The sequence below is a fragment of the Piliocolobus tephrosceles genome, chromosome 13 (assembly GCF_002776525.5).
Source record: "Piliocolobus tephrosceles isolate RC106 chromosome 13, ASM277652v3, whole genome shotgun sequence".
Classification (NCBI taxonomy): domain Eukaryota; kingdom Metazoa; phylum Chordata; class Mammalia; order Primates; family Cercopithecidae; genus Piliocolobus; species Piliocolobus tephrosceles.
The window spans coordinates 31,318,862-31,331,504 of NC_045446.1; the positions used below are offsets into that span (position 1 = coordinate 31,318,862).

At 45.3% G+C, this 12,643-nt stretch overlaps 1 protein-coding gene and 1 pseudogene across 9 annotated transcripts in view; one reads left to right on the forward strand and one right to left on the reverse strand.

Moving 5' to 3' along the window:
- Positions 1–1,299: 1,299 nt before the first annotated feature.
- TCP11L1 (t-complex 11 like 1) overlaps positions 1,300–12,643 on the reverse strand; it is a 38,639-nt gene continuing 27,295 nt past the window's right edge. For 5 of the 8 annotated variants that reach the window (XM_023185564.2, XM_023185568.1, XM_023185567.1 and 2 more), the window contains exons 9-11: positions 11,999–12,171; positions 8,168–8,347; positions 1,300–7,076 (exon numbers count right to left, since the gene is read on the reverse strand). In XM_023185564.2, coding sequence (XP_023041332.1) covers positions 7,051–7,076; positions 8,168–8,347; positions 11,999–12,171 — 379 coding nt within the window. In that variant the 3' untranslated portion in view covers positions 1,300–7,050. Of the gene's footprint in view, positions 8,348–11,998; positions 12,172–12,643 lie in introns of all 8 variants that reach the window. The other 3 variants (XM_023185569.2, XM_023185570.2, XM_023185571.2) reach the window with 3 other exon arrangements.
- LOC111521914 lies at positions 4,318–5,214 on the forward strand (annotated as a pseudogene). Its single transcript, XR_002725115.1, has one exon. The product of XR_002725115.1 is annotated as a phosphatidylinositol N-acetylglucosaminyltransferase subunit C-like (transcript).

Below are 12,643 nucleotides of genomic sequence, written 5' to 3' on the forward strand. Positions count from 1 at the left end.
AATAAATGTTGAGTTCAATTTTATTAAACCATAGTCATCATGTTCATAAATTGTTTTTTTTTTTTTTTTTTAACATGGTGGTTCTTTGACTATGACAATGAGCAAGAGAACTTTTGTTTTACTTAATAAAAATTTCAGCCAGGCACGGAAGGCGAGCAGATCGCCTGACGTCAGGAGTTCAAGACCAGCCTGGGCAGCATGGTGAAATCCTCTCTCTACTAAAAATACAAAAATTAGCCAGGCATGGTGGCACATGCCTGCGATCCCAGCCACTCAGGGAGGCTGAGGCAGGAGAATTACTTGAGCTTGGGAGCCAAGATTGTGCCACTGCCCTCCAGCCCGGACAACAGAGTGAGATTCCATCTCAAAAACAATCAAAACAAAAGAAAACACAAATTTTTGGAAGTCTTTTTGTTTTGAGACATGATCACAGCATAATCCTCCCACCTCAGCCTCCCAAGTAGCTGGGACCACAGGCATGCACCAACCATCCATCGTGCCCAGCTAATTTTTAAAATTTTATGTAGAAACAGGATATCCCTGTATTGTCCAGGCTGGTCTTGAATTCCTGGGCTTAAGCAATCCTCCCACGTCAGCCTCCCAAAGTGCTGGGATTAGCCACCATGTGCAGCCCTTCTTCATTTTTCTTTTTTTTGAGATAGGGTCTCACTTTGTCACCCAGGCTGGAATGCAGTGGTGTGATCTTGGCTGAATGCAACCTCTGCCTCCTGCGCTCAAGCAGTCCTCCCACCTCAGCCTACTGAGATGTGAGCACAGGTGTATGCCACCATGCCCGGCTAATTTTTGTACTTTTAATAGAGACAAGGTTTTGCCATGTTGCCCAGGCTGGTCTAGAGCTCCTGGCCTCAAATCATCTGCCTGCCTCAGCCTCCCAAAGTGCTGAGATTACAGGCGTGAGCCACCTCGCCCAGCCCCTCTTGTTTTAAGCTAACTTTTAAGTCAAGAAAAGTGACACTCCATGGAACCAGGCCTATAGTTTAGTTCTGGTTCTTAAGTTCGGTAGGTAATAAATGTAAGTCAGGTGTGACAGAAACCCACATGAGGGACAGTTTTAAGCAGAATTAAATCTATTTAGACTTTTAACATATATTTTGTAGAACTCTGGCTATTTCTGAAAGTACCAGTGAACATTTGATGGTTTAATAAACAGAGCTTACCTGGGCTTAAAGGTTATCCCCTTCCCCGGCCCTTGAAGTTGCTTTGAATACTATGACTAAAAAGGCTTTCCATTAAAATAATTATATAATGCAAAATCCAATATAAATACACACTTGCAAATATCATTGTAGTTATTTATTTAGATTGTTTATAAATGAGACAGTGCCTTTAAATATGACTTCATAGCCCATTATCCATTACCATTCATTCATCCACTCATTGGTTCATTCATGGATTCATTTAGTTCAAATAATATAGAGCTGGAGATGGGGAGAAATCACTGGGGTGGAGATGGATGTCAGGAAGTAAGCAAACGTTAAGACTGCAGCTCTAGTACAGAAGAGATGATGAACGTAAACAAGTCTTGGGAGAGGACAGGAAGAAAACCTTCCCTACAGGCCTGTAAAATGTGCTTGACAGAAGCGAGGTTGGGCACTAACAGTGGAACGTAACACCACAGCAGATGTGCGCCTACAGGTACAGGGTTACATGTTCGCTTTTGTAGTTAAAAAAGAAAGGTACAGTCCTTTTCCATGTACAAAGCATTCTAACATTCATTACCAAATGTAATCCTCACAGCAACAGTGTGAATTAGGAATGTTCCCAATTAACAATGAAAATACTGAGGCCTTGGGGAGAATGACTGGCTCAATGTTGTACAACCGGTAAGGCGGCGATAGAGGAAAAAAGACTAAAACCAGATATTTCTCTAATTCTTTGTGCACAATCCTGCTACCACAATATGTTAGAATCAGAAGGGAGCTTAAAGACCAAGTCTAGTCCTTTCATTTTAAAGGATTGGGAATGGGCCCTGATTTGCCCCAGCTGGTACATAACAGAGTGGAGCTCCGAGCCCTGGTTTCCTGACAGCTCCCAGTCTTTCCACTCTACCACCTGGCCTCAAAATGGAAAGAAACACAAATGTTCTACATATACATCAGAGCTCGCCAAAAGGTCACCGGAAATCAAACAGCAAACACCTATTCTCTTTGAAATTCACCAGCAAAGTTGGTGGCAGCAACATTTCCTCTATTCCCAGGAATCTTAAGGCTTTGGAGAAATGAGAATAAGCACCTCCACAAAAACACAACTGCTGAATAATCCATTTAGAATCTTGGCCAGTATGTGCATACTATAGGCCTATTAAGTCAAACTTATTAATAGCTTTTCTTCACAGAGAAAAAAATTCATATATACCTACCGACTGCATTTGATCAGTAAGATATCATGTTAGTGTGCTTCTTACCTGAAGTACATTTATGGCTGAGTCATATTGTGACATAAATAGTCACATTTTGTAACTTGCTTTAGACGGAATGAGATTTTTTTTTTTTTTTTTTGAGACGGAGTCTCACTCTGTCACCCAGGCTGGAGTGCAATGGTGCAATCTCGGCTCATTGCAAGCTCCACCTCCAGGGTTCAAGTGATTCTCCTGCCTCAGCCTCCCAAGTAGCTGGGATTACAGGCACGTGCCACCACACCCGGCTAATTCTTGTATTTTTAATAGAGAAGGGTTTTGCCATGTTGGTCAGGCTGGTTTCGAACTCCTGACCTCAGGTGATCCGCCCGCTCCAGCCTCCCAAAGTGCTGGGATTACAGGCGTGAGCCACCGTGCCTGGCCGGAATGAGATTTTTAAAAACACCAGGACTGAGAATCCATCCACCCAACCAAGAGCCAACAAAGTAGCAGTTACTGCTCTAAACATTCTCTCATCCATGAGACTATTGAAGAAATCCAAGAGGCTTGGTGATACTGACCTCACTCTCAGTTCTACCCACAAGTAGTGACGTACTACTGCCAAATACACTTAGCAATTTCAGGAAGAGACACTTGTCTCCACAACCTGTTACTGAATGCAGCATATAGAATCCATTCGATTCTGAAGGACAACACACTCCAAAGGATGCTTCGTTTTGGAAGGAAAGCTGTAGGGGACGGTAGAGGGGATGCTTAGCAATGCTTCCTGAGTGACTAAATGAACGAAGTAGATCTCCCTGGCCCTTAGTAATAATCCTAAGAGATTCCAGGAAGAAAATTAGCTTACTTATCTTCATAGAGCAACAACAAAATGATTCAATACGAATATTGTGGTTCTGAAGTTTGCTTCCTTCATTCTTGACTTTTGCCAGTTGCAGAATTCCACCAGTGGACACCGAGGTAGTGGGGGGCCAAGAAAGTCTGTGAAGTCAGTTATTCATGCCTCAAGATTTCAAACTGTGCAAATGGAACTCTGGCAATGTAAGAACTCAGGAGGGGAAAAATACCTTGCAAGAATCTACTCTTAAAAAAGAAGAGTTTTTGAGATTTAGGAAGAATGACTGCAGGAAGTGGTGATCAGCGCTGTGCAGTTGGGGGTAAGCTCCTCTCCTTCAGTCTTGGAGCGGGACGAAAAGGCCCCAAACACTCTGAGGCTGAGGCTTCTCAGCCCAGGAACCCAGGATCATACAACCGTCAGGCACAGTGGCCACAGAGCAGCCTCCACCTCAAGGGAACAATTCCAGATATGACCTCATTGAATACACCATGGAAGATGTTATCTTCTTTAAAAGTACCCTCACGGCCGGGCGCGGTGGCTCACGCCTGTAAACCCAGCACTTTGGGAGGCCGAGGCAGGTGGATCACGAGGTCAGGAGATTGAGACCATCCTGACTAACACAGCGAAACCCCATCTCTACTAAAAATACAAAAAAATTAGCCGGGCATGGTGGCAGGCGCCTGTAGTCCCAGCTACTCAGGAGGCTGAGGCAGGAGAATGGCGTCAATCCAGGAGGCGGAGGTTGCAGTGAGCTGAGATCGTGCCATTGCACTCCTGCCTGGGTGACAGAGCCAGACTCCATCTCAAAAAAAAAAAAAAAGTACCCTTACAAGGAAAAAGGCAGGCAACTGCCATCCCCCAGCCACGCATCCCCAGGAACTCTCAGGCAGGAACTTAGCTGTATTATCCTGCCTCAGAGACAAACTCATCTATTGTAGGCCTGGCCTGGATTGCTGCCTTTGAAAACCAGGAAAGGTCGGTAGAATATCAACCAAGACATGGAATTTCCAGGGAGGTCTCATTTCAAAATGTCATCAACAAGAACCACATGGACCTCTATGAGAGGGATGATTAAACTGGCCTGAGTTTGAATGAAAGGATAATGTGTGCCCAACCTGTAACTAACACAAAGGAGGTAAAGTGGCAGAGGGTCTTGTATGAGCAACAGCCATTTCCTGATAACTGTGTGGACCGGCGGTTCCAGGAAGAGCAGTTCCTGGAAGAGCTCCGGAAAAACATCCATGCTCGGAAATACCAACACTGGGCTGTGGTATTTGAGTCCAGTGTGTTGATCCCGCAGCTGTGCAGTATCTGTGTGTTTCTGGTTATCTGGTGGTATATGGATGAGGGTCTTCTGGCCCCCCACTGGCTTGCTGGGACTGTCCTGGCTTCTTCACTGATCGGGTATATTTTGTTTGATCTCATTGATGGAAGTGAAGGGCGGAAGAGTGGGTGGATCCGGTGGGCTGACTTGAAAAGTGCCCTAGTCTTCATTACTTTCACTTATGGCTTTTCACCAGTGCTAAGACCCTGCCAGAGTCTGTCAGCACTGACACCATCTAGGCCATGTTGCTCTTCAGGCTGTTAGGCCACCTCATCTTTTTTAACTATGGTGCCAATGATGCCTTTGTATCCATTGTATCCAGCAACTATCCTTGAACACGGCCATCTTGGCTTCTGGAGGCTTGGCTTCACGCCTTCCCCAGTCCCTGCATGTCTCCATCATGGTAACACCTGCCATCCAGATTTTTGTCCTGTGGCTCATGTTACAGGAGAAACTAAAGGCATGGACTCCCAAGGGCTATGTAGTGGTCACACTGCTTTTTGCCTTTTTGGCCTTGGAAGAGCTGTGGGAGCCATACTCTTTGCCCTTCTGTTGATTTCTGTCTCATGTCTCTGTTCATTTTACCTCATTCGCCTGCAGCTTTTTAAAGAAAACATTCACGGGCCTTGGGATGAAGCTGAAATCAAGGAAGACTTGTCCAGGTTCCTCAGCTAAATTGGGGACATTCTGATAGACTAGCCTCGTAACTAGTATAAAACTTAAAGACAGGCCAAGTGTGGTGGCTCACGCCTGTAATCCCAACACTCTGGGAGGCCCGAGGCAGATGGATCACGAGGTCAAGAGTTTGAGACTAGCCTGGCCAACATGGTGAAACCCCGTCTCTACTAAGAATCCAAAAATTAGCCAGGCGTGGTGGTACGTGCCAGTAATCCCAACTACTTAGGAGTCTGAGGTAGGAGAATCGCTTTAACCTGGGAGTCGGAGTTTGCAGTAAGCTGAGATCGCACCACTGCACTCCAGCCTGGGTGACAGAGCAAGACTCCATCTTGGAAAAACAAAAACAAAAACAAAAACTTGAAGATAGAGTTCCATTCTGGATGCAGCATGTCATTGTAGTAAAAGAACAGAGATTAAAACAAAACAAAATGAACCAAAGGCTTGGGTGGTGAGGGTACTTATCCCTTTTGCAATTCTGTGGATGAAAAAGCTTTCTAGGGCCCTCTTGAATCATTTGCTGTAACAAATGAAGTGGTATGGTTTCTAGTAAAAAAAAACACACATTCAAACAAACAAAAAATAATACATATGAATAAAAGTACCCTCACAAAATGCAGCCAGTCTGCCAGATTACAGAGACCCAGATTCTCCAGTCTCCTGCCTGGGACTCAAAAAGATACATCTGGCTCTACATTTATTGTTGAGGAGAGACAGGGTCTGGCTCTGTCACCCAGGCTGGAGCACAGTGGCACGATCATAGTTCACTGCATCCTCGAACTCCTGGGTGCAGGCGATCCTTTTGCCTCAGCCTCAGCTTGTAGCTGAGAGTACAAATGTGTGCCACCATGCCAGGCTAATTTCTTTTTATATTTTTTGTAGAGATGTGATCTCACTATGTTGCCTAGGCTGGACTTGAAATCCTGGGTTCAGGTGATACTCCTGCTGTGGCATCCCAAAGTACTGGGATTATAGTGTAAGCCACCATGCCCAGCTCTGCTTTTTTTTTGTTTTTTGTTTTAATTTATCACATCATTATAGATTAGAACCAACATCAGCTCTGATCTGCATACATGTAATTTCTACCTGAGTTTCTACAGCCAGATCCAAGTCCTTGTATAAACCCTGGGACCATCAGCAATCTCAAAAATCCTGAAAGCAGAATATATTCTGACTCTACTGGGTCTGATACCCTTCTCATGGAGTATCTGCTTTCCTCCCCATCAGTTCTACTGGAATACCTACCCAACTGCTTCTTCAAGTCTTCCTTGAAAACACAAAATCACTGCATTTCCTTACAAAGAAGAATCAGAGAAAACAGTTGCTTGCAGTAAAATGTAGTCCTTCCCCCTGGTTGTGTAGGAATGACTGCTAGCCTTCCTGGAGTCTTTCTGAAATGGCTTCCAAGTTTCTTTTCTTTTCTTTTCTTTTTTTTTAAGACAGTCTCACTCTGTTGCCCAGGCTGGAATGCGGTGGTGCGATCTCAGCTCACTGCAGCCTCTGCCTCCCGGGTTCAAGCGATTTTCCTGCCTCAGCCTCCCAAGTAGCTGGGATTACAGGTGCGTGCCACCACACCCAGCTAATTTTTGTATTTTTAGTAGAGATGGGGCTTCACCATGTTGCCCAGGCTGGTCTCAAACTCCTGACCTCAGGCAATCTGCCTGTCTCGGCCTCCCAAAGTGCTGGGATTACAGGCATGAGCCACCATGCCCGGCCAGCTTCTAAGTTTCTCTTAGCTTCCTGTCCAGAAGGCTTTAGGTGCCGATATTACTTGCTTTTCTGGCAGTTGGAGGTCATTCCAGTTTCATGGCTCTGCTTCTAATATAATGTCCCTGTCTAAAATGCACACATGCATGTGTACACTTTAAAAAAAAAAAAAAAACAGAACAGATCATCTATGAGACCCAAATCACTCACACTCAGAGGACATGTCAGGAATTCTGGTCACTGAAGTTCCTCGAAAAATAATGCTCAAGGGATTTTCTATGACTTCCTTATCTAGGAGATTCGTGAACTCAAGCTATTTTATCTGAAAACAGTTAAATCTAATTCCAGAATTTAATTCAATCAACACATCTGCATATTGTCTCAGAGTCAATTTTTCAGTAAGAATTCCAGACATTTCTCTTCCTTTACATTACAGTAAACTATTTTTGAAAACATTTCCTCCTTGATTTTCAAGGCTTGAAAGTCAAATCATTTCCTTTCACTAGATCTCATAAGTCATAACTGCTCTCACCTAGACGCAGGAGTAATTTTGTATTAAAAAAAAGCTTTTAAAGTCCAGTAACTCTGTATCTTTGGGGGAAGGTTAAAGGAAAGAATGTTTAAATATTAAAAAAAAAAAAAAAAGTAAAAAAGAAAAAAGAGAGAGAGAGACAAATAACTCTCCTCTAGAAAAAAGGGCTTGGGAGCCCTGGCTAGGCCAGGCAGGGAGGAAGCAATAAATAGGGGGAGAAAATGGCAATAAGACGTTATGTAGCCCTTCTAACAAAAATACCCGGAGGGAGGGGTGAGGGACAAGGCTGTCTGAGGGAGGGCAGGAGGTGAGGCCACGGCTTGGTCTCTTTTGCGCTTGGATGGCTGTCAGCTCAGCATGGGGCATCTGAAAGAACTACCCAGATTGCAGAAGAGCCTCCTTAGAAGGACATGATGGGGGAGGAGTGGAGACACAGCTGAGTGTTACCTATAAAACTCGAGAACAAAAAGCTTCTTTGATTTGTAAACTTGCACTCATAAATACAATCTCTCAAAATAGAATTCACTGGATTTTTCAACAAGTCTTTTCAACAGTGATACACAATATTCTTCCCTTTGGAATTGGTGCTGTTAAATAGACGTGTACTATATAGCCATTTTCCAATGCAACATTAGAGTTGAGAACAGGTATTCTGCGGCTAGTAATACTGCTGCTGTAGGGTGCATACACGTTAGGATCGGACGAGGATCTTACTGAGGATTGCATCATAGTAGGGACAGAAGACCATCTTGTTATAGTTGACCAGACGAGCAAATTTAATAGCAACTTCCTCCAGCTCTCTCTGAACTGGACTGAGTCCCCCAGGGACTGTGGGCAATGGCTTCTGATGACCCGAGGCAAGGTAGGTTTCTAAGAAGGTCAGGATACGAGATTCTGTGACAAAAAAGAAAGTGGTCAGTTGTTTCTTGTCCTTCACCTTACAAACCCGACCGTGCCTCAGTTCTCAGCTTAACCATCACCTCTTAGAGGAAGTTGTCCCCGATCAATACTCCTAGACCAGATACTCACAACACCTTGCACGTCTGCACATTCAGCCCATTTATAATGTTTTCTCTCCACTCTAGATAGTTAGTTTCATGAAGGTGGAGCCATGCTCATCTTGTTCACCATGTCTCCTCAGCACTCAGCACAGTGCCCAGCATGAGACCCAGCTCCCAGGAGAAGCTCAAACACACTTGGAATGCAAGAATGAATGCATGAGTGGCCGGGCGCAGTGGCTCACACCTGTAATCCCAGCACTTTGAGCACTTTGGGAGGTTGAGGTGGGTGGGCCACCTGAGGTCAAGAGTTCAAGACCAGCCTGGCCAATGTGGTGAAGCCCCATCTCTACTAAAAATACAAAAATTAGCCAGGTGTGGTGGTCCGCACCTGTAGTCCCAGTTACTCGGGAGCCTGAGGCACGAGAATCACTTGAACCCAGGAGGTGGAGGTTGCAGTGAGCTGAGATCACGCCACTGCACTCCAGCCTGGTGACAGAGCAAGACTCTGTTTCAAAAAAAAAAAAATGAACGTATGAGTGAGTAAAGGAAGACTGGAGACATGCTCTGCTCTCAGAGGAGCAACACATCCTGAGACCAATGTTAGCCATCATTGACAATCACATAAAAAGGTGGAAAAATCAAGCAGGAATTACAGGTTCAAAAAAGACTTTTTCCTACTAAGCCTCCATGAAAGCAGCTCGTGCTTCCTTCTCTGATGCCTGCATGGAAGTCGAGGGCATTTGTAAACTTGTCCTATTGGGAAGAATAATTTATGTTGATGCTTAGAAAAGCATTCCCCTTCACAGTGCTTTTGCACCCTTGTGTATCCTCATGAAAAAAGATTTGATCCAGTCATACTTCTTGCAGATTTTATCACAAAAACAATAGAGACATTTATATGGAATGGACGTTTTCAAACTATATGCCTTGCCTCCTGCCTGGGGAATCCTCTCAGGTGCAAATAACTTATACCCTCCTGAGCCTCACAACACAGACAGAAACTGCTGACAGGACAAGACAGGGCCTATCACCCTTATTATTATTATTATTATTTTTTCAAGACACGGTTTCACTCTGTCACCCAGGCTGCAGTGTAGTGGCACAATCTCAGCTCACTGCAACCTCGGCCTCCCGAGTTCAAGCGATTCTCCTCCCTCAGTCATCTGAGTAGCTGCGATTACAGGCGCATGCCACCATGCCCAGCTAATTTTTGTCTTATTAGTAGAGGCGGGGTTTCACCATGTTGCCCAGGCTGCTCTCGAACTCCTGACCTCAAGTGATTCGTCCGCCTCAGCCTCCCAAAGTGCTGGAATTACAGGCATGAGCTGCTGCACCGGGCCCTATCACTCTTCTTCTTCTTTCTTCTTCTTCTTTCTTCTCCTTCTCCTTTTTTTTTTTAAGATGGAGTTTCCCTCTTATCTCCCAGGCTGGAGTGCAATGATGCAATCTCGGCTCACCGTAACCTCCACCTCCCAGGTTCAAGCGATTCTCCTGCCTCAGCCTCCCAAGTAGCTAGGATTACAGGAGTGCACCACCATGCCCAGTTAATTTTGTATTTTTAGTAAAGGCGGAGTTTCTCCATGTTGGTCAGACTGGTCTCGAACTCCCAACTTCATGTGATCTGCCCGGCTCGGTCTCCCAAAGTGCTGGGATTATAGGCGTGAGCACCACGCTCAGCACCCTTATTCTTAAATTAGTTTGGTTCTCTAAGGTTCCCAGGGCTGGCAGCCTCACCAAAATAGAAATCTTTGTATTGTTCCTACCCAAAGACCTGTTTTTCTTTTCTTTCTTTCTTTCTTTTAGAAACAAGGTCTTTCTCTGTCACCCAGGCCAGAGTGCAGTGGTGAAATCATAGCTCACTGCAGCCTCAATCTCCTGGGCTCAAGTGATTCTCCTGCCTCAGCCTCCCGAGTAGCAAGGACTACAGATGCATGTCACTATACTGGCTAATTATATATATTTAAACAAATTTTTTTTGTAGAGATGGGGTCTCACTATGCTGCCCAGGTAGTCTCGAACTCCTGGTTTTAAGTGATCCTCCCAGTAAGGGCTGGTTTTCTTTTTTTTTTGAGACGGAGTCTCGCTCTGTCGCCCAGGCTGGAGTGCAGTGGCCGGATCTCAGCTCACTGCAAGCTCCGTCTCCCGGGTTCACGCCATTCTCCTGCCTCAGCCTCCCGAGTAGCTGGGACTACAGGCGCCCGCCATCTCGCCCAGCTAGTTTTTTGTATTTTAGTAGAGACGGGGTTTCACCGTGTTAGCCAGGATGGTCTCGATCTCCTGACCTTGTGATCCGCCCATCTCGGCCTCCCAAAGTGCTGGGATTACAGGCTTGAGCCACTGCGCCCGGCCAGGGCTGGTTTTCAATCTGTTGATAACTGGCTGTTACAAAACAACCCAGGCAGCAGGATGAGAAGCAACTTGCTGGCCACAGGTCTACTTACAGGCACTTTCCTGCCTCCCTACCAAGGTTATGAGTATAAATCTTGACTGGGTGCAGTGGTTCATGCCTGTTAACCCCAGCACTTTGGGAGGCTGAGGCAGGCGGATCACTTGAGTCCAGGAATTTGACACCAGCCTGGCCAACATGGCAAAACCCCGTCTTTACAAAATATACAAAAAATTAGCCGGGTGTGGTGGTGCATGCTTGTAGTCCCAGCTACTGGGGAGTCTGACGTGGGAGGACTGCTTGAGTCTGGGAGGTGGAGTGCGGAGGTGCAGTGCAGTGAGCCGAGATCACACCACTGCACTCCAGTCTGGAAGACAGAGTGAGACCTTGTCTCAAAAACAAACAAACAAAACTATGTATTTACAGTATACAGCATGATGTTTTAAATATATGTATATACTATGAAATGATTAAATCAAGCTAATTAACAGAATTTTTCATAAAGCCATTGCTGTGATAACTAATAGCTAATATTATAGAATATTTTAAATGTTTTATAGAATATGCATTAAAATATTTTAATACTCCAAGTTTATTATAAATTTTAAACCGCAATATCTTAATATTACCATTTTAAGTTTTATTACATTTGATATGTTAATAGTATTATATACTAATATTTAATGATATTTTAATTGTGTTTTTAAATAACATCTTCATTTTACTATTCAGCTCTTTTTGTAACAGCTCCTATTTACTGAGTGCTTACTATGTGCTGCCAGGCACTGTGGCAAGCACTTTACCTTTTCATTGCAGGCAGTCCCTGCAGCAACCTTGTAAGGTTGCTGCTCTTATTCCTGCTTTAGAGATGAGGAAACTCGAGTGTCAAGTTACACACCCAAGCTGCACAGCAAGCCCTGGGACACTGCTTGTGAACCCAGGAGAGTGATTCCAAGGTTGCAGTCCTTGGAACAATGATGGCTGCCTGGTCCTGTGCCCGTCTGTTGGGTGGCCCTGGTCTCTCTGTGGTGCTTCATTACACCATCTTCTCACCCATCAGCACCTTAACCCCAACTAAGCCCTCAGGTTTCTTCAGAGGGGCCTGTCCTCCAGCCCCTCGGAGGGCATATCCCTGCTGCCTGCCTTCCCCAAACGTACCCATGATCCTGCGAATGGGGTCATCGGGGCTGGCCACAGCCTGGATCTGGCCCTTGAGCACGGTCTCCTTGTCCGTGGTGAAGGGGGAGGACCCACACAGGGAGAGGCAGCTGCTCACCTCCAGGCACACCTTCTCCCCGATGGTAGTGAGGACGTCCTTCAGATGGAAGGAGCTGGGGCAGAGGAGGGGAGAAAGGGCCTATAAGTAAAATACACCTCTAACCGGCTCCAACCGCCCACAACTGGGTGAGAAAGACAGTACCAATAACTGGATTTACGTGTTCAAGGGACAATTTGTGACTCTTTTCCCTGCCACCTTACCTCTCAGGCTGTGCATACCTGACCAGGGGGACTTCTTTCTCTCCCTCTGCTAGAAAAGACAGTGGGAAGGGCAGGGGCTCTCAGAGTATACCAGGACCAACGACCCAAAGCACAACTTCCTGCTAGCCTCTCTGTGATAAAATCAGCCTGGAATGACCTCAGAATATCTCGATATGCCTCTGGAGGAATACACAAGAAAGCAAGCATTTGGTAGCTGTGGGACAAGAGGGAGAGAGAAACTTTTCACTGGATATCCTTTTGTACCTTTTGATTTTTGAAACATGCACACGTATTAACTACTTTTAAAAGAATAAAGAGTCCAGG